Source organism: Ciconia boyciana, chromosome 1 (genome assembly GCF_034638445.1).
Source record: "Ciconia boyciana chromosome 1, ASM3463844v1, whole genome shotgun sequence".
Taxonomy (NCBI): Eukaryota; Metazoa; Chordata; class Aves; order Ciconiiformes; family Ciconiidae; genus Ciconia; species Ciconia boyciana.
In genome coordinates, this window is record NC_132934.1 from 82,141,769 (window position 1) to 82,162,504 (window position 20,736).

Below are 20,736 nucleotides of genomic sequence, written 5' to 3' on the forward strand. Positions count from 1 at the left end.
GCATGTGTACTTTTGAGGGCTATGAAAGACTGCTAGCTAAAAATAAGCTTGATTAATTTTTTTTTAAACAGTTCTTAAAACATTTGTGTGGTCCTGTTCCCTTCTCCTCGCAGAAAGCACCCTTTTCTTTTTATGCAAGAAGAAACATCTTTTTGGAAAGACATCTAGTAAGAGCTCTTACACTATCACTCTTTGGCTGAAGAGAACACCTCAGCCTTTGAGTTTTTGAAGTGGCCTGTGTCAGTGTCCCTCAGGACTTAATCCATGCTTTCTGTCCTAATTTGCTGCCTCCTTACTTGTGATACATGCTAAGTTTGCCAGTTTCATTCTAATATTTTATTTTTCTTTGCCTACAGCAAACAAAGCATGTAAACAAATCAGGATTTCTTTTAGGTGGACTAGAAATTTAGCTTTGTCTTTGAAAACAGAGGTGTGTGTACATGTATGAATATATATTATATGTACACAAATAACAAACAGTCCTTCCTAGCTGGTTGAGAATCACTTAGCCTAGAATTCCTGGGAGATCGCCAGAGAACTGGAAATTGGAGGATTAGCAGTTAGGTGTGAAAGCACCATTGATACTACTGAGACTTGCTTGGGGTCTGTTTCTCTTTTACTCCATTTAAAAGATGTGTGGAATAATTCATAGATGAATCATGCTGTTACAGCCATGAAATGTCTGTGTTAAAATTTGTGGAGTAAGGTAATCTTAGGTCAAAATAGTCTTGTGATCATTACCAGACTTATGAAAACTGTATATGAAATGTAATAACAAAGTTGATTGATTCAGTAACAGGTTGTTCTCCATTTTTTCTTCTGCCCTACATCCTTTTTCTCTATCAAAAGTTACTTCTGTTTTATGTATACATAGGCTCTTATAAATTTTCTTGTAGGGGTTTATGTTGCCTTCCTGGAAATCCTTGCTAGTATTTAACACACATTTTGCCTACAGAGGCTTCTGTACTTTACTGCCTTATGTCAGTGCTGCATTTGATGATAAATGAAAGTAGTTAATCACTTCTTAGAACACTATTTTTCGTATTTTAAGGATAATTTTGTTTACTTTTTAAAATTTTTTATAAAAAAGCCTCTCCTTTTTAGCATGCCTTTCCAAAATTGCTTTAATTCCTGTTGCACCCCTCTGAACTTGTTCCAGTTTGTCTTTTTAAAACATAGTGCTGAATATGGAATGTACTTTTTCCAGCTGAGACATAACCAGTTCTGAGATGATGGGAATAATGTCTCTTGCTCTTCATGGAGAAAATCTGCTGTGGTCCTTTGAAGTAATTACTGTGGTCCTTTGAAGTAACTTTGGGTAAAGCCCGTAGGACCTGGTGATGCGATACATAGTGTACAGATAAAATACCTATTTGCCTTTCTAAACCCTCTCTTTGTCCCACTGACTGCTCTGATTGCTACTTGAATGCTGCATTTTGCAGTACCTATATAAATCACCAGTCTGTTTTGGATGGCATTTAATAGTAGGTAGTGTGAATATGTTGACATTCTCAGTTGTTTGCACATTGCTGTCTGCTTCAGCAGTGGTGTTCTATCTATACATCTTTCCTTGCTATCATTTGTGTGTGCATGTGTTATTTTTTTGAGTTATATATTAAAGGTTGGAATGTCAATGGAACGCATGAATGTTTGACCGGTTAAGGTTAACATTGATGGGAAAAATACTCAACTACTTTATTTCTCTCTCAAAACCCAACCACCACAAAACCCAACCACCACAAAACCCAACCACCACAAAACCCAACCACCACAAAACCCAACCACCACAAAACCCAACCACCACAAAACCCAACCACCACAAAACCCAACCACCACAAAACCCAACCACCACAAAACCCAACCACCACAAAACCCAACCACCACAAAACCCAACCACCACAAAACCCAACCACCACAAAACCCAACCACCACAAAACCCAACCACCACAAAACCCAACCACCACAAAACCCAACCACCACAAAACCCAACCACCACAAAACCCAACCACCACAAAACCCAACCACCACAAAACCCAACCACCACAAAACCCAACCACCACAAAACCCCTTGCAATCCCTAAAAAGATACTTAGTTCTTACACCACTTGTGACTATTGGACAATGCTCTTTAATTTAACCAAATCTGTCTGCTTACACTGTGATAGTGGTGATTTAAACTAAGTTCATCAATAAGAAATTGGAAATTAATTTGTTAAACTTTGGAAGATGTGTGTTTGAATTGAAGTCTTTCTTGGTAGTGATTTTCAGCAGTGGATATGAAGTGAAAGTGTCCCCTTCTGACATTCTAATACTTTAATTTGGAGATTTCCTCCAAACTCTTTGAATTCTTCTGTTTCTGAGCATGGGTTTTCACAGTAATAAAAGTTTTGCCAGCCTGTAGTCTATTTTAACTGAAGTCAATTAACTTTACAAACATTTTGACATTCTATAAAGACCCTAAAGGTTTTTTGGATCATCCTTCATTCACATATCAGAATGGTATATTTTTTTTAGATGCATATAATACCCTTCTTTGAACAGCCATGTATATCTTGAGTTACTTTCATTAACTGAGTAACGTATCCTGCATTTTTGTAAAAGGAACTGCAATTTAACTATAAATATATCAAAATGCCACAGAATTCAGGGCTACAACTCAAAAATGCTGATCAGTTTGTAAAATCTAAATCAGCCCCTCCGTGAAACCTAGGGAAGGACCTCTGTGGTAGCAGAAAAATTTCCAGAAATGCACCACAGTCTTTTTCTAAGTTGCAGTTTGTGCTGATGTTGCCAGACAGCAAAGAAGAGATGGGAAAAGCAGGAAATTTTTTTGGATTTAATCACTGTGCTGATTTGGAAAAGCAACTTAACAATGGAAAATATTTTTATATTTTAAATCATAAACACAAAACTATGAAGTACATGGTAGATCGTGATTGCATTAAATTGGATCATCTTCATTGCTAACGAAGAAAATTCTTCATTTTGGAATCTGATGGTCAGAAATCCTACTTCCTGGACTCTTTTTTTTTTTTTTTTTTTAAATATTCAGACTAGGTTATCTGCTGTTTTCAGTACCATTTGTTGAGGTACTGGGCGCTTGACTGCTATACGTGAGAGCAATAGATATAGCTTTTAAAATACTATCTTTCTGTTTTCCTATCTTGAAAAGCTTTTTCTACATTCTTGCCTTTAAAAGATCTTTGACAATATTGATGGGCGGTGCTTATCTTTTTCCTTGAACATATTCAAATTCCGTTGAAAAATACCTGATTTTTTTAATCTATCTTGATGAGTAAAAAAAGTGCTTCGTAAGAGAGATCTTGCTGTTTTAGCCCTTGCATCCTCTACGTGAAAAAGTTCTTATTTGGGTCCCTTGATTTTTTGTAGAACTTGTAAATCAGGAAGACTTCAGGTAACCTGTGGAGATGAGTACTTGGATGAAAGACTGAATACTCAATGAGAAGGTGATGAGGTTATGAAGAGCACATAGAGCTAGGTAGCAGTTGTATCCAAGTGAAGGGGTCTACTCATCTGTCATATAAAGTACAAACATATGAGTTATTTTGTCTTTTGACTCATAGTTGATCATAAAATCAGCACATTTCTCTTATGAGACTGGCCAATGAAATATACCCATTTTCCTTCAGCGTATTGTATTACTTCATACTGCTGGGCTTTTAGGGTTTGACCACAGTGACTTTTTCTACTCAAGTCTGTCCTTTAAAACTAACACCATACCTTTGGTTTTACAAAGTATTTATTGCTATTTTATGAGTAAAGGGGATATAACAATTAAGTGGTTTTGTTTTTGTTTTTAAATCAAGATTTCTGCTATATTCTAGTACCAGTTGAAAGATGGATGATGATGACTTCGGAGGATTTGAGGTATGTTATTTGGATGACTTAATTTTGAAATGTAACTATTTTCAACTATTTTTATAGGAATTTATAGCATTTTGTAAAATATGTAACAATTTTTTTGCATTTCTAGGCAGCAGAGAGTTATGAATGTGGAAATGGTGAAAAGCAGACTACATCTCCAGCTATTGCTTGGGCAGCATTTCCTACAGGTATTGATAAAATCGCTATAAAAATTCTAATAATGTACTGCTTCTGTATTCACTGTAAATGTTACTACCCAGAAGGGTGTATATACACAGTAAAAGAATGAGCAGCAGTGAAAAATGTAGCATAAGAATGTTTCTGAGTAATTATTTTGGGAAGCTGCACTTCTCAAAGTGAAACTTTCTTGAGGAATGAGAGGTACAGTTTATCCAGTTGAAAGGCTGATTGGCATCTCACGGGAAGAAGAAACAGAGCTTCTTGACTGGATAATAAGGATATTCTTACTTTTGAGTATGGAAGGTCTGTTGCAAATGGTGGGAAAACAGAAAATAAACTTAAAAATAGGACTTGAACATGTTGCTTCCCCCATTAGATTTCTTTCTCTGTGATAACGTCTTTTAGTTGCTTTGGGGGAAGGAGGGAGGAAATGATCTTTTTTACTTAAGCAGTTTTTGAAGTTAGAAAATATATGACACATTCTTTATCTCAAGCAGAAGGTGAAACATTATAGAGCTACTTTTATTAATTTATGTAAATGCCTGGTGCCTGTCTGGATTTTAAGAAATTAATAAAAGCTCATTGATAGTGGATAAATGTACAAATCAGTAGAACTAAAAAATTAAGGAGGTGTTACTGATTGGCAATTGGAAATTGGTAATTGGCAATTGGAAATTGATTTTGTTGTGGGAATTTAGTCTAGATTTCTCTGCTTTCACAAAAAGAAACATCACTTTAGCAACATTAGGGAAAAAAAAAAACAAACCCCACATCTTATTCTTTGGTCAGGAACTAAAGATTTCTGCCTGTTATTATATTATTGTGCTAAATAAATTATGCCAAATAATTGTAGCTTAAAAAATAAGACAGGGATTTGTATCAATATGAGCTTTCCATAAATGGAAAAGTTTTTATTGATTTGTTTCAGATTATTTTATTTATTTCTGGCACTACTGGCTTTCATCCATTACAGAATAATTATTTTGTCATTCAAATAGAGGAAAACAAATAATAAGGAAACTATATTTTTGCAAATAACTTTATTATTAATCTTGTCATTTTGACTGTTATGCAAAAATACTGCTTAAATTCATTAGCATATTTGAATGTATTTAATTAAATTAAATCCAATATAGCTGTTCAGTATCTCTCTCATGAAGTCTAACTTAAATCTAATAAGGTGTGTATAATTTAAATGATTTGTAAGTAACACGGAAGTTTTTTCTATGCTTGTAAGTGACACAGAAGTCTTAGGGTAGGTTATACCAAGGTATTTTAAGTATTTCAAAATTAAAAGAAAAACCCTTGCATTCAGAATATTTTATTACTGTAAGATCTTTATGTTTATAAGGCCCCAGTGTTGATTGCAGTGAGCAATTTTGCCCCTGAAATTTGTTTTGGGCTTCTTACTATCTTTTTTTAATGTTGATTTCACTTTTTCCATAGACTTACAGTATGATAAAATGTTTATTGGTATGTGCAAATAGTCTTTTCTATGCAGTACTTCAAATCAGAAAATGTTTATTCATTGTGGTTGCTGGTTCATGAAGGGAGAAAAATAAGAATTTGTACAGCAGAAATAATATACCATTTTTTCCCCTTCCACCAGGACAATTACCAGAGAGCATGCACCTCTTTCTGTTAGACTTCTCTAGCAGCGTCACCTAATAGGAGAACACTGGTTTGATTCTAAATGGTACAAATGAGAACAAATTTATTTATCTTTTATCTCTCATGGTTGCAAGGTTGAAGTGGAACCCATCTTACTGAGTGCTGTATAAACATAGAAATAGAAAGTAGGGCTGGTCTGAAGACCTTAGCTCTGTGAGAAAGTATGCATTATGAGTAAGAAGGAAAGAGCAGGTAGTGAAAGAAAAATAACGTGTGTTTGTGCAGTCCTGTTACTTAGATGTCTTTGCTACTAGTGTTAGCAAAGTCGAAGAACGGCCTGTTGTATTGGGTCTATTCCTTCTGGTTGTTTAACTGAGGTAGAAACCAGTAGTCCTTCTTAGTGTCATTATATATGTGATGGATTTCCTTTTTTCTTTCCAGCCTTGGTATGGGGAAGTACTAAAAAGAATCACTACTGTATGCTCAGTGTCTGGACTTTGGAGAAATGGGAGGGAACTACTCAAACATCAGTGTTTTCTTAGCTTGTATTCAGTAAATGTATTCATAAAGTTGAAAAAGAGGAAAATGTATTAAAAAAACCCAAGCAAACCAACAAAACACTTTGGGAATAACACGTTGTTCTTTGGAAAGATGAGATCTCTCTAAGAACAGTAATGGAGTACGAAGTCTTATGTTTAAGCCTCAGACTTAAATACAGTTCAGAACTGAAAACAAAAATTAAAGTTTTTAAGAACTCTAAAATAAATTATGTAATAGTCGAGTGCCTTATCACTAGTCCACCTGGTTCCCAGAAGAGATTCAAAGGGGCTGACTGTATTAATTATTATGGCTGGCCAGAAAACTCATGATATTTTATTGGTTTGTTATTGTAAGACACTTTTCAGGGGATTTTGCTCTTTGGATTCATAAACTAACTTTTTTGAGGAAAAAAATGTAACAGTTATGCTGTTCTCAAATAATTTCATGTATTGAACATTAATATTTAAACTGAGCTTTTTTTAATATGGCGGCCAAATCTGTGAATATGGTGTTATTGACTTCAGAGAGGTTAGTGGGGGTAACTTGATAGACTTTTTTATTTAAGAACGTAACTCTCGAGTATTTTAGACTCTAGAATGGTCCTTGCAACTGATAAGCAAGATACTTCAGTGAAACAAATAATTATTTGTAAGTCAGTTTTGCTTTGTTTCTTCTTCAGATGCTTAGTAGTAGTAGTAGAAACACATTGTTACGCAACTTAAAGTAAGGTTTTAATAACGATGTCAGTTCACAATTCAGTAAGTCTGTACTGGAGTATTGAAGTGCCTACTTTTATTTATCTGTTTTAGGTTTTTTTTTTCTTCCTGAAGAAGAGATGTACAAATTGTCGATTTTTCTTGCACTTCGGTAGGTGCCAGGTTTATGCCTGTAAGGAGGATCTTGAAATTTAGCATTGTGCTTGCTTGTCGGCAGATTCTGGTGTTATCTCTGCTTTTCTAAGGTTATGAATAAAATGTCTGTTGCTTATAGTCAATAGTAGGAACAGGACCTGGGTCTCTACGTGCTGTGTCAGTGTTTCATTTTGGCAGGAATTCTTCTCTGGACATTAGAAGGAGCTCATGTAATGGAGCAGATGGGAAAACCAAGCAGATGTTCACCAAAGAAGGACTGTTTTGGCTGAGATGGAGCCTCATGAATCTATCTGTTGTGGATTGTTTGAAGTAAAACAAAAGTTGTTTAAAAAAAAAAAAAAAGACAAAACAAGGTGAGAGATGCTTTTTCAGTGAAATTAAGACAGAATTCCCATCTGGGAATGGGTTGGAAGTGCAGTCTGAGCAGGCATTTCTGTTTCAAGCTGTGCGGATTCAGAATGATTTTGTTTACAAGTGTTAGGTGAGACCAGATGCATGGTAGTGTTAGCTGTGGATGAGGTGGAGATTTTTTTTTAGCTTCATTTCGTGAGGAAAGGAGGCTTATGCTATTGCTTTCAGTCCCTGTTCTCCCATTATAGATTTTTGAATATGTTGCTTAGTTTTAGTGAAATCGTTTATAGTCGCAGTTAATTACACTTCTCCTTTTTTCAGTCAGGAACTGAGTAATGATAGAGCTTGACCTGGTAATTCACCAGAGAAAAGGAAGGTTGGATCCAGTCACTGTAGATTCTGTAGAAGCTGTCTGGTGTTGAAACACATTTGGAGATTTAGAAGAGCTATATCCTATAGCTACCATCTAGGACCATGGGAGGTAATGGAACTAAAAGAGCTAGGGGACAAGAACACCACTGTATGGAAGCCAGCACTAAAGTATGAACATCTTAAGTTCACTGTTTTACATGACCTAGGTGACCTCCATTTGCTTAATGGAAATGTAATCAGTTGGGTCCGTGAGCTGGAGAGCTGTTCAGATGCCCAGAAGCTTAATTCGGCTTTTAGGGTGAGCTTGAATAGCTTCTTTATGTTCATCAGTTGTATTGACCAGGTCTCTGCTGACTGTAATGCTCATGTAGCCATGGAAGTTTACATGTCTTAATGTGGAGCAATATCACATTCCCAAGTTTCATTGGTTTGGCTGCTTACAGGGTAACACTTTTATTTAATTTTCTTCTATCCTTTGGCCACATACATTAGAAAAATTTTTAGTTTTTGTGTGTGGCCTCCAGTCTGTATTGATCCAAGGTTATTTTACTTACTAATTTTTGACTGAAACATTATTTCTGTACTTCCTGGAGCACAGGTGTGTCAGAGGAGCTCTATTTATTTGTTTATTTATTAAGTTCTTTTGGGAGTCTTTTCTATGCTTTGTGTCATGTCAATATGCTTACTTTCTGTAAGAAGATCTGGAGGGTAGCATATGTAATCTTGAAGCTCTTGATTTACCTTTTGGATTAATCTGGCTAAGTTTTATGTTTGGTCTGATAGTGAGAATTCTCGATGCCTGCTTGAATAACAGAACATCCTCCAAATTACTGGGGAAGATTTTTCTCCTTGTTCTAATACTCTTTCATTAACAATGCAGATGGACTGTATGTATGCAAAGCCTATTTTTCATGTTTCAACTAAGAATTCAGTATTTCTGATGGTCTTGTTGGCAGCATTGAAAGAACAGATGTTTTGAAGTCTATACAATAGGAGATGGGGTGATCTGTACAAGTGTGCAGACATGTAAACAGACATCTGCATGGCTTGAAAGGTGCTGTTTTCAGCTGTTGAGTTGAAATGGTTGTTTTCAGTTGTTTCTTTTCATAATTTTGGTTTTTTGCAGAATACTAACATCTTGACTTGGGAGGGGTAGTGGAGGGGTGGAAATAGTAGTAGGAAACTAAAATATCCTCAAGGAGATTGGAGGAACTGGTTTCATTCCTTGCCATGATTGGACAGGGTTCAAAGGTCTCCGTTGATAACGGTATACAGCCTCATTTAACTCTGGAATGGTCTTGTTTTTTGTTTGCTAACCTTTCCATTACCTGGGGTATGCTGCTTTGAAAATGAGTCATACAACTTTTCAGATTTGACTGTCTAAGACTTACATATGGTTAAAAGATTGTCTTGCTGCCTATGTATTAGATTACATACCACCTCCTCTCTCTGTTCCTTACAGTTGCCAAACTGTTTTAAAAGACAGTCATATTGACTGAATATTTTGGCAGTTTTCTGGAAACCAATTTCTGTTAAAAAAAACTAAACCAAACAAACCAAAACGGATGGGAAAGAGTTCTCAGTTTTCTTATGTTGTGTAGTTATTGAATACTGAAAGATTTGTTTCTGAGGTTCAACTAAATGGTTGCAGTGTTGTAAACTTTTGGTACTCTATATAAGTTTTACTTAAATAATAAGTTAGGAAATAAAATTAGTATTTCCATATGACCTTAGATTTAAGATGTTGGAATAGTATATGTAATTACTTATTTTCTAGAATAGTTTGGCTTTGGAAGAGTACGAAGTGGGGAAGAGCTTTCTGCTGTGAACTATAAGAAATCATCTTGAAAGCACATTAGAGTGGTTTCTTCTTCTCTCTATGTTGATGTACCACTGTAAACTGGTATGTGTGGAGAAGCAGCCAAATGTTTCCTGTTGATAGGAGGACATTCATGCTCATTGAAGTCAACAGAGAAATTGCTATCAGCTTCAGCATTATGTAGACATTTACCTGTTGATCCTAATTCTAATTCCACTTTTTGAATCAACACTGACTTATGTTTTGCTTATTTTTGAAGTCTGTATTCCACAACAGATATGGAAATGCACCTCATTCTGGTGAATTGGTGATCTGCAAATACAGTGATTAAAAATATTGGTTTTGGAAAGGGAAAATTGCTAAGGAAACTATTAAAATTCCTACGGCTTTGCATGCCATCTGAGACTCTTACAACGTTTATTATGGGCATATTGGGTGTCAATTGATATCTATTAATGTATCCCTCCACTAATTCTTTAAGCGTTTTAACCCTTTCTAATAGTATAACGAAATGGTTATCCATTTACATTGAGCTAAAAGTAGTGTAAGTACAGGAAATACTTGGTCTATTTTGAATTAAGATTATTAGTTGTTGCTTTTTGTTTTGCGGGAAAATAAGATTTCTTTTTCTTTTTTTTTTTTAACAGATTCTGTTTTTCTTTCATAAATTAAGTTGTTTTCCACTGACAATGATAGGTTAATTTTATTGGGTGTTTGTTACTTACGTATTTTGGAATGCATTTGACTTATTCTGTTGTGTGCTAGTTTGCTGTGTATTGGCAAAAGTTAATTGGTTGATGTCTGTCAATACACTAATTTTCAGTTTATTTTTCCCTAAGCTGCTTATTCAGCATTATGTAGGCTGTAGATCCTTGTGTTCTAGCTCTGATGTTATAGTTGACAGAAATTCCTGCCTTGTAGAATACAGTTTCCTGTCTCTTATGGTTGTGCTTGAGCAACCATATGTGGGGCTGGGATTTAAGAAGATCACTGAAATTTGAACACACAGAAACAGTCTTAAACTTTCTATCTGAATGTTACTTTTAACTGAAAATGTTCAGTGTTACAGTTTACAGTGTATACAGTGTAATTTAAAGGGTCATTGAATTGTGTATCATTGAAGACATGGGTAGTTGAGGATGGAAGTTTACTTTTTGTTTCTTGGGTTTTTTATTTTTAACAGCTGAAACCTACATGTAGGGGAACTGTGCTGCAAGTAGTTTACAAAGTTCTACAAAAGTATGCCAAAGAATTATTATATGGTCTTTTGCTCAGATCCCTGCTGACATACATAATCTCTTAATTGCTGGATATAAATAACATCCAATTAGTAAATGTTACTCGTTTATTTTTTCAGTGGTATCTTCATTCTGAAGTTCAAAAGTATATGACTTGTATGGAATGTTGATTTAACAGTTCATGTTCATCCACTTGGTTTTGTTTTCAGAATTTCTGATCCCCCAGTGATTTTAATAATTTTTTGAGCTTCATAAAGATATAGAATTTTTGTTGTGTGAGCAAGACTGCAGGCTGTTACTGATCTCTGCTTCTATTAACAAACTGCATGGTTTTGTCAGTTCTTACATACAAACCTATGATGGAATATTCTTAATATCAGGGAGTCAAGGGTTCAGAAATTATCAGATTTTTTTTAAGTACAGTTCTGGCAATAACTTGTATCTGCATCTTATTTCAACCTTCTTGGGCGTATGACTTTTGATATACCTGTAATTGAGTACATGCTGGTTTTCTAGTCCAGTCAGGTAGTTTTATCAGAGGCAAATTTTCTTTCAGGGGTTCTGAAACTAAGATTATGATAACTAAGGCATGGTAAGCAGGAATGATTGAGAGGTAGTCTTCATAAGCAAATTTTGAGCTGAACTAAAATGCTAATGCAATTTCACCAGTATATACATAAGAGGAATGAATTAAGAGAGCTTGAATTACAGACATAGCACATGTAATTCTAGGAATGTCTAATTTATGAATCTTTAACATTGCTGAAAGTGAAAAGAAGGTTTTGTAAAAAAGATGTTTGAATGATACCTTGGAGAGTTGCCGCCTTTTCTTGTCTTCTGCAAGGTCATGTATTTAGTTGAATAATTTTAAACCACAGTATTCAGAGGTGGTCACCAGTTGCTCCTCATTTCCTAGGCTTTATTTTGACAACTTAAGAGGTGGGTTTTTTGTCTCTGTTTTTTCTTCCCCCTCAAAATGCTAAGCGTTCCTTACTATAACTGAAATAACTGAAAGCTCAATTTGATTGTAGGTTCCACATAAAACTGTGTTATCTGAAAAATGAAGTCTTATGTCTAGTATTGGATACCCTAAAATATGTGAATACCTTAAGTTTTAATCTCTGTGAGTCTCCATTCCTCATCTAATTCAGACTCAGTTTCTTTTTTTACTTTTGTGATCAATTATTTATGTGGGAACTATGCCTATACTATGGTGATCATCACCAAAGGATGAATGCTAACACCACAAGGATCAGGGTCATGCTAGGTTTTTTGTTGTGAGTTGACAATTTTAGTCAGAGAAACAGCTTGTCTGCTCAGTCAGAATTGCCTGGTACATTATTTTAGTTGGCTTTCCATCTGTTGAAAATTGATTTCAAACTGAAATTCAGGGTATTAAGCGATAGCATAAAACTGAGACTTTACTGCTTTTTTAGAAGCAAAAAGGTCATCTGTCATCTCACTGTCATTTGAACTAACAGAGTAGGTAATGGTTATAGGAAGCTGCCTTTGTAAGCAGACATTTGAAAGGGTGGGGGAGAGATGAATAGAATACTTTGGTGGGTTTCAGAGATATCTTATTGCACATAAAGGAAGCCTAAAAAGTTCCATTTCCAATTCTGGAGAACTGTTAAAGATGCAGCTGTGTCCCAGTCCTGTTTTATTTTGTCGTGGTTACCTAACCTAGTTCCTGTTCTGTTTGCTGAAGTATTGTCCTCTAGGCTTTTCATACAAGTTTCCATTTTTCTGCTCAGCTGTTTGTTTTTTTTTTTCCCCATGTGCCTAAATCTACTATTGCTGCAATTAGCATCCTGATATTTTTCTGTCTTGTAGTCTGTTTTTTTTCTTTTTTGTTAGATGAGGTTTGCATGTTCCTCTATGTTAACCTGAATCCCAGAACTGGGAGGTAAAGGAGATGGGACATAGAGCACCTGGATTCAAGGATTAGTGTGTCCTTTTAAATGCCTTTAGGCCAATGTATACACTTGTTTGCTCTATGTATGTGTACTTGTGCAGTATTAAACTGTGATATTGAGAGGCTGAACCTTGCTCCAGGATAGTGGCATCTTTTACTTTTACCAGATTTGTAACGATAATGTGAGCTTCTTGTTCTAAAACAATTGGATATACTTTTGTCTACTACAAAGACATACATGTAGCTGACCATATCAAAGTTTGCAGGACTTTACTGTTAAATTAAAAATGTGTGCAAAGCTTTCTCTTTTTCCTTTCTTTTTATTTAGTTTGTGTCTGAGTCTTTCATAAAAGTGCTCAAGTTTCTGTTGTGCCAGGTTGATAATGATGATCCACTGTTCAGCATTTTCATGGCATAACTGGAAATTGCTATGGAAGAGCTTTCACTCCAGTATTAATTACACTTGAGTTTTATTAGCTAAGTTATTTACCTTGTTATCTTTTGATCTCTTATAAAATGTAAAACTGCTTTTATCATGTGTCTTGGTAAGATGTTTGTATATGTCTTCTAAGATGGTTGAGGGGTTTTTTACCTTTAAAATTTATAAAACTTAGGAACCTGTGAGTATGGTTTTACAGTTGACTTGAACTGATTAAAGATCATGCTGAACCTGAAAGGTTGTGAGTTGAAAGAGACAAAAGTTAAAACTACTACTGCTTTTGATGGCAGTTGTCTTGTGAAAGCTCTGTGTAAGTTACAAGTCTAAATTTAGTGCGATGACAATTTTGAATATCCTGAAGTCGCTAGTACTCAAAAATACAGGAACTTTGTATGGAATTATTCTTCAGTGCAATTAGATTGGAAGAAGTACATAACCTTACATTAGTATGACTATACTTGTTGCTACTGTGACAGCTTTTGCTAGGCATACATTTCAGAAACAGAATTTTTGAATGCTTCTTTATATTGTGTGTGTGTTTTCTGTTTTTATTTTTTGCATTAGTATCTGAAGTCCATATATCTCCTGATGTTCTTCTGGAGCACTCTGTGCCTTCTTCCTGCCTGGTTCCTTCTGACTCATTCTCTTTGTCAAGTGATAATGTGGCAACAGCTGTTCAAACAGCCAACAATGTTATAAACCTAGCTGTTCTTGAAGAACAGGTAAAACCACAATTTTTGTGTTTCGGTATGGGAACTTGATGTATTAAGTATCTTAGCATTGTATCTTTTCTGTGCAAATTTAGATTGAATTGCCTTTTAAGAGCAAAAGGTGGTTCTTGGATTTCTGTGATACAGACTTTGAAGTAAAATAATTTTTAAATTATGTTTAAATCCTATAACTGGGAGACACCATACTACTTTGGTATGGACTGCAAGAGAGATAAGTGCGTTAAAGAGTTATTAAAAGTTAAAAGCATGCTGATAGTGCTAGGCATGCAAAGTAGGAAACAATAGGAGGAAGGTTCTCTAAAAAATGTGTTACTGTTAAAGCTGTAAAGATTATAGCTGTACATATATGTCATAGTTGTATGTTTTCTCAAGTGGTTTTAGGATTAGAGAATCAACGTTTAATTTTTATTTAATTATAATTAAATTAATTTCAGTTTTATTTTTTATTTTATTATATTTCACTTTATTTTTTCCCCCCATTACTTTTAAAGTTTTTTTTGTTTTTTTTTTTTGTGATCCGATGCAGTCCTAGTTGTGTGATCTTGATCTCACCATGTGGCTGCAATACTGCTAAGAACTGCTCTTAGCTTCTTTTTGAGGGGTGAAAGTGTTTAGTTTTTAACTAAACGATTAGGTGAGCAAGGGAGGGAAAAGAATTTCTGCCTGGAAATTAGTATAAGAATGCAAGATTGCTGTGGATGAGAATTGAATAGATTTACTCTCCCAAGTGAATTTTTGTTGCCATTGATTGCAGTGACACCTATTTGAGCAGGTTTATTGATTGTAAAGTTTCAGGATGCATAGTTGTATATACTTGAATTAGGAAGTGCTCTTGTCTTTCTCTGAACCAATCAGTATTTTGGACTAGTTTGCAACCCTCCCATTGCTGGCACTTACTTGGTTTATTATTCTTCAGGTAGTCTCATCGAGTGAAAGTTGAATTTCAAGATTAAGTGAGATTTCCATAATCTGACCATTTAAAAGCATTCCTCTAGAGCTATTTAAACAACTTGTACAAAACACTTGTTTGGATTAAACTGACTTATTGTTTTTCCTTTGAGCAGCATCTGTACGTTCACACTTGCAGAAAGACTGTGGCTAGTACAGCTCCAATAGTTCAGTCTTAGTAATGAATTAGTTACTGTTTTGTGTTTGTTCCCAGCTTAATGTTCTGGGGAAAGCCTATAAAAAGTGAAGAAGAGATGTGCCCAGATGCAAATAATACCTAAGAAATTTTCTTAGAAATCCAAAAGTTGTGTGGTTTGGGTTTTTGTTTTTTTGGAGGGTTTTTTGGTTTTGTGGTTTTTTTTTTTGTTTGTTTGTTTCTTGAGAGGGGGAGTATTTGCTTTCTTTTTTGACTGATGCCAGCCAGGGTCATTTTCTGTGTTGAAAGCTCTTCATCTCCCTCTCTGACAATGTTTTGATAAGTAAATTTCTATTACTGGCAGGATGATCAAAATATGCTTTTCTTCAGTCACAACAGATCCTACCCTGTTTGATTTTGACTAACAGTCAAATGTGTATAACCCGTATCCTTTCTTGTTTGAGCTAGACCAGCAACTTCAGCTCTGGAAAGAGCACTTTGGATATTCCAGAATACTAAGGCTTAGTTGTGTTTTTTAAAACTAAGAAGTCATTTGGTTAGGTAATCTTACTAAAAATAAGAAATACACTTTGTTACTTCTGAATAATTATGTGTGCAAATTCTGTTTGTAGGCCATGTTTCAGTCTTTCTCATCTTGCTCTGGTCAGCTACTGACAGACCAATGGTCCCATAAACTCTGTTTTTAATGCAGCAAATAATACAAACTAAAAAATACAACATTAGCAAGTGTTACTAAAGGGAGAAGGGGAGTTGAGAGGAGGTCCTTTAACATTATTTTGAAATGGAGATCAGACTTTGCATTTTTGGATAAAGCTAAAGGAAAATGGTGGGCATAAAACTATAATAAAATATTCCTACACCTGTTAGAGGAGGATGTTAGGAGAATGTATTCTTCTATAATTGTGTCTCCAGAGCCTCTTGAAGTTTCATGTTAAAAAAACTTCAACTTTTCAGGTTCCAACAGCACAATTTTTGGCAGTGCCAGACTCTAATCTTGAGTAGTACTCAGAAGTAGAAATAGCACATCTAGGTTCTCTTTGCTTCTTACAGAAGGGGAATTCAGAGCACAAACTACAGTTTTCTTTCCTGCTGTTTTATCTACTGGATCTTACGTACCTATGTACAGTCAGGATCTGAGCTATTTTTGTTTGTTTCTTTGAATCCTTTGAGAGATACTTATTTATTGAAAAGTCAATCTATTATTTGAGAGTGTGTTTGGAATAAAAGGTGTTAAGGGAATGGATTAAATCAGATCAGTCAAACCTCTCTTAATAAGCACATTGAGATGGTCCTTTCACCACCCCTCCCCATATCTCAAGTGCCCTTGGCTTTGAAATTGTTGCCGAAAATGTGGCAGCTGAAATTAATTTACCAGCTTTATCCTTTGAAGTTCCTTTGCTGTGATATAAACAAGGTGTTGCCTTTTTTTTTAAGAAGGAAAAAAAAAAAGCTTTGGCTTTTGTTAATTATGCCACAAAATATTTTAAACCTCACCTCATTTATTTTTGTGCTTTTCTGAAAGTATGGGCTTATTATCAGTGTTTCATCTGTTTTGGGTTGTGTATTTTAGAAGGCTCTGTTTCAGTTTTTGTTCTTCTACAGTTCACTGAAATAGCATTAACTAAATGTTGTAGACATGTCCCAATTACTCTTATTCTGTTGGTCTAGCCTCAAGATGAGAGATTTATTTTAGCATTAAAAAAATTGTATTCCCTTTCTATGGCTGCTGTTTGCAGTCTACATTGGGTGAAAACGTGGAGTGACTAGTTCAAGCAGAGTTTATTTCCCTGTAAGCCTGATGCTTTGAGACAGATGATTCAGTTTCACTTCTGTCTCTTTTCACTTCTTTTCAGTATTTTGACCTCATTGGAAACTGAGGTATCTGTGCCATCCTTTTTAAAGCCTTCTCTTGAAGTATTATTGAAAAGCAGTCAAGGAGATTGGAAGGACTGATGTGAATTCATCTAGAATTACTAACTACTGTTCCTTTGTTGGAGCTTTCTTTTTGGCCAGCACATCCTACATATGAGAGTGTGCACAGCCGATTTCAGAAAAGTGTGGTTTCAAAAAAGTAACCTTACTATTTACAGTTTTTAAGTTCTGTAATGTCATCTGGAGATGAAACTTAACTTGACTGGAATGTTAAATTCCCATTACCATTTCCTTTACCATTTTGTTTCTCGTATGAATTAGATTCAAGCAGATATTCCAGTTGCCTCTCTGAATGTAACTGAAGACAAGACTTTAGTTACATCAACCATTGCTTTGGTTGATGCTGAGACACAGAGAGCAAATGAACCGAAGAGCTACCTTCAACAAGCTGTTGCAAACCTAGAAATCAAGCTTTGCACTGCTGAAGAAGAAAAATTAAAAATTAAAAAGGTATGAATATTTTTTTTAAATGAAAATGTCTGGCATTTATATAGGATTTAAATATAGTTGGAGCTGGCAGAGATTTGCAATGCATCTTTTGTAGAAATTAGCCAAATTCCAGAGAAATTTGCCAAATGTAGCCAAAATACTTTCCCCCACCCCGGTGTCTATTTTGGGCTGAAATTTTCTAAAGTTTCAGGGAAAAAAAAAAATTCCTGGAGGGGGGAAAAAAAAAAAAGAAATTAAAAAAAGCAAGTTTTCTTAGCATAGAGCCATGTAGTTCGAAGATATAGTGGTTCCCCCATGTTTTGGGAGTGTGTGGTCACTGAAGTTGAAAGTGCTTTTGGATATCTTTATGAACATAACACATAACACTTTTCTTTTTTGTTTGTTTGTTTGTTTTTGTTTTTCTGGGAGCTCTGGTAACTAAATTCTTCATATTCCTTCTGACCTGAATATGATAGAGTACCAAGCAGGCCTATGCATATAGTTATGTGTCTGAATTTGCAAAAGGTCACTGAGGCATGGGAGAGTAAGTTCAATTTCTGCTGTTCTTAATACTGTTCCTTGATAGCTATCAAGGTGTGCTAGGGAAGGAGGAAATGGCTTGTTGGAAATTAAAATGAGGATGAGTAACTAGAGCCAAAGATGAGGAGATCTGGAATGGATTGATTTTGCTAGGAATTAAGTGTATAGAGGAGGGTTGGAAGGGAAGCATGGATGCAAACTGTGAGACACTGGTTGAGAGCTAGGCTTTGAATTGAAGAAGCGTTGCACAATCAGTTTCTATATCTACAGTTGAATCAAAGACTTTGAATCTCAAGAACTGTTTTTTATTATTTTGTCCAAAAGCAGGATTGAACTAAGCAGACCTGCTCTTTCTGTCCTCCTTATGACCCTCTCAGTTGTGTCTTTGTTTGAATAGCTGTACAGTGATCTGGCAGGTCATTTGTTTCTATGCTGGCTTCCTGCGTGGCTGCAGAAATAGTTGTTCTTGAGCAACTGAAAGAGTGCCAACAGCTTATGTATAGTAGAAATGAGTTTGGTAGGAGCAACAGCTGCATTAAGAAAAAGTAAATAGCTCTTTGTACAGCAAATAATTTTGAAGTTTATTGTCAGTAGTGTCACTTTCCTTCCTGCCTATTGGCTCATGTTAGGCAGGCGTCTAAACTGGCTCTCTGCAAGATCACAGAATATCTTAAAATGTTATTCATTTTGGAGATGTAGGTAGAGATCATTAGGGTTGTATGTAATGGGATTTCAGCCTTTTTAGTGAAACCATTTGCTAAAAGTACATTTAATATGCTGCTTTTCAAATGCAGAAAGACAGAACAAGCTATTAAAAATATGGAAATAATTAGAACAGAATAGTTCCGGTTGGAAGGGACCCACAACAATCATCTGGTCCAACTGCCTGAGCGCTTCAGGGCTAACCAAAAGTTAAAGCAAATTATTAAGGGCATTGTCCAAATGCCTCTTAAACACTCACAGGCTTGGGGCATCAACCACCTCTCTAGGAAGCCTGTTCCAGTGTTTGACTGCCCTCTCGGTAAAGAAATGTTTCCTAATGTCCAGTCTGAACCTCCCCTGATGCAGCTTTGAACCATTCCCATGTGTCCTAGCACTGGATAGCAGGGAGAAGAGCTCAACACCTCCCTTTCCACTTCCCCTCCTCAGGAAGCTGTAGAGAGCAATGAGGTCGCCCCTCAGCCTCCTTTTCTCCCAATTAGACAAAGCCAGGGACCTTAGCCACTTCTCATAGGACGTACCTTCAGGACGTGCCTTTGATTTTAAATACCTTATACTTGTTGAAAATACTGTCTCAATTTAAAGACTGCAATCAGAGTTTTTTTGCACAACCCTTTATCTCTGTGTATATTATAATAGCAAAAGTCATAGTCTTCAGAAATGAAATTAGTTGGAATGATTAACTGAATCTGTATTTTCACAATTTGCAAATGTTTAACTTCACGTATTTTGTTTTGTAAACTTTATAGGAATTAGAGTATTTACTGGAAAAACACAGTATTCTAGAAATGGATTTCTTGAAGGAAAAAAAAGAAAAAGTAATTTCACATCTAGATCGTTACAAGACACTCCAGGTAATTTCTTTCTTGTAGTATCTTACTTTTTTTCAGGAGGGTTTTGTATAGAGTATATTTATGTCCAACAACTACTCTGTTAAGTATCTACAGGTCTGCTCCAAAGCCCTTTGAATTTAAAGAATTTCTAATGTCTTTAGATGAGAGCCCGAGTTTTGGCATTAATGGGAATATCGGTTTAATAGCCCGCTTGCCTAAGTACATTATTGTAACTCTGATCACTCATCCTTACAGTGACCTATTTCATAGAAAAAATGAAAAGAAAAACAGTTTGCACAGTAGATGTGTTTAACAGTATGACTTAGCATGTTCTAGAGTAGCTGTGGCCAATTATTTGTAAAGTATTAGCTGAGTTGAATATGGAACAGTTTGTGTTGCATAATAAAAATCTGTAAAGTGTAATTAGATGCTAGACAAGGTAATTAAAATTGCTTTCATTGCAAAAATCAACATTGTTCATTAAATACATGTATGAAGTCTCACATACAAGAGAAATTTTTCATTGAAGCTTTCAGTCTTCTTCCAGTGTTGTAGCAGGACAAACTAAATATTATAGACTTACAAGATTTCAAAAGTTTCTTGTTGGTAATTCAGCTTCACTTAATTTTTTTGCTGCTGTGGATGGTTTTTAAGTAGCTACTGCATTGTTTCTCATTTGTATTTAAGGGTTGCTGTAATAATTTGTATTTAATTCCTGGCTGCAGCATTTCCTAGAACTTATGGTAATATAATTATCTAATCTCTTCTTTTTTTTCTTGTTTATGTGTGTAACATCATACTTAATGAAAGAAATGTATGCTTAGTGATGCTATAAAAATAAGTTTTGCTGAAAAACTTTCTAATTTATGGAGTGTCATACTGGCTAAAGTTAATGATCATCATAAACTCTTGACAATAGAATTAGTGGATTTTATTTTTTTATATTTTCACGATTATCTTCAAGCAGAAGTATTTAAGTAATGGAAATGTTACTGAGGTTTGCAAGTATCAGTCTGTCTGTATCATACCTCTTAGGTACTACAGTTTTCCAGAATGGCAATGAAAGGGTCATAACCTTTAACTTACTTTGTAGAAAAATTCATGTACTTCCTCTTCTTGTCTTCTGGATATAGCCAGAATCAAATCAGAGAAGAAAAGTGAGTCATGCTTCTAAGAGCTGACAGTTAAAATTACTTTCATGAAACTTGAATGTTGGATGCCTTC

At 35.2% G+C, this 20,736-nt stretch overlaps 1 protein-coding gene across 41 annotated transcripts in view; it reads left to right on the forward strand.

Annotated features, from left to right (window-relative positions):
* The window catches only part of CCDC91 (coiled-coil domain containing 91), a 259,524-nt gene that overhangs the window by 124,954 nt on the left and 113,834 nt on the right, over nt 1-20,736 (forward strand). For 22 of the 41 annotated variants that reach the window (XR_012044821.1, XR_012044820.1, XM_072877386.1 and 19 more), the window contains 6 exons: nt 3,828-3,888; nt 3,995-4,073; nt 7,026-7,083; nt 13,787-13,944; nt 17,252-17,440; nt 19,429-19,533. Coding sequence is in view for 39 of the 41 variants with exons in the window: in XM_072877386.1 (XP_072733487.1) it covers nt 3,828-3,888; nt 3,995-4,073; nt 7,026-7,083; nt 13,787-13,944; nt 17,252-17,440; nt 19,429-19,533 (650 nt within the window). In the remaining 2 variants the exon portion in view is untranslated. Of the gene's footprint in view, nt 1-3,446; nt 3,468-3,827; nt 3,889-3,994; nt 4,074-7,025; nt 7,084-13,786; nt 13,945-17,251; nt 17,441-19,428; nt 19,534-20,736 lie in introns of those variants that run through there. The other 19 variants (XM_072877278.1, XM_072877322.1, XM_072877286.1 and 16 more) reach the window with 5 other exon arrangements.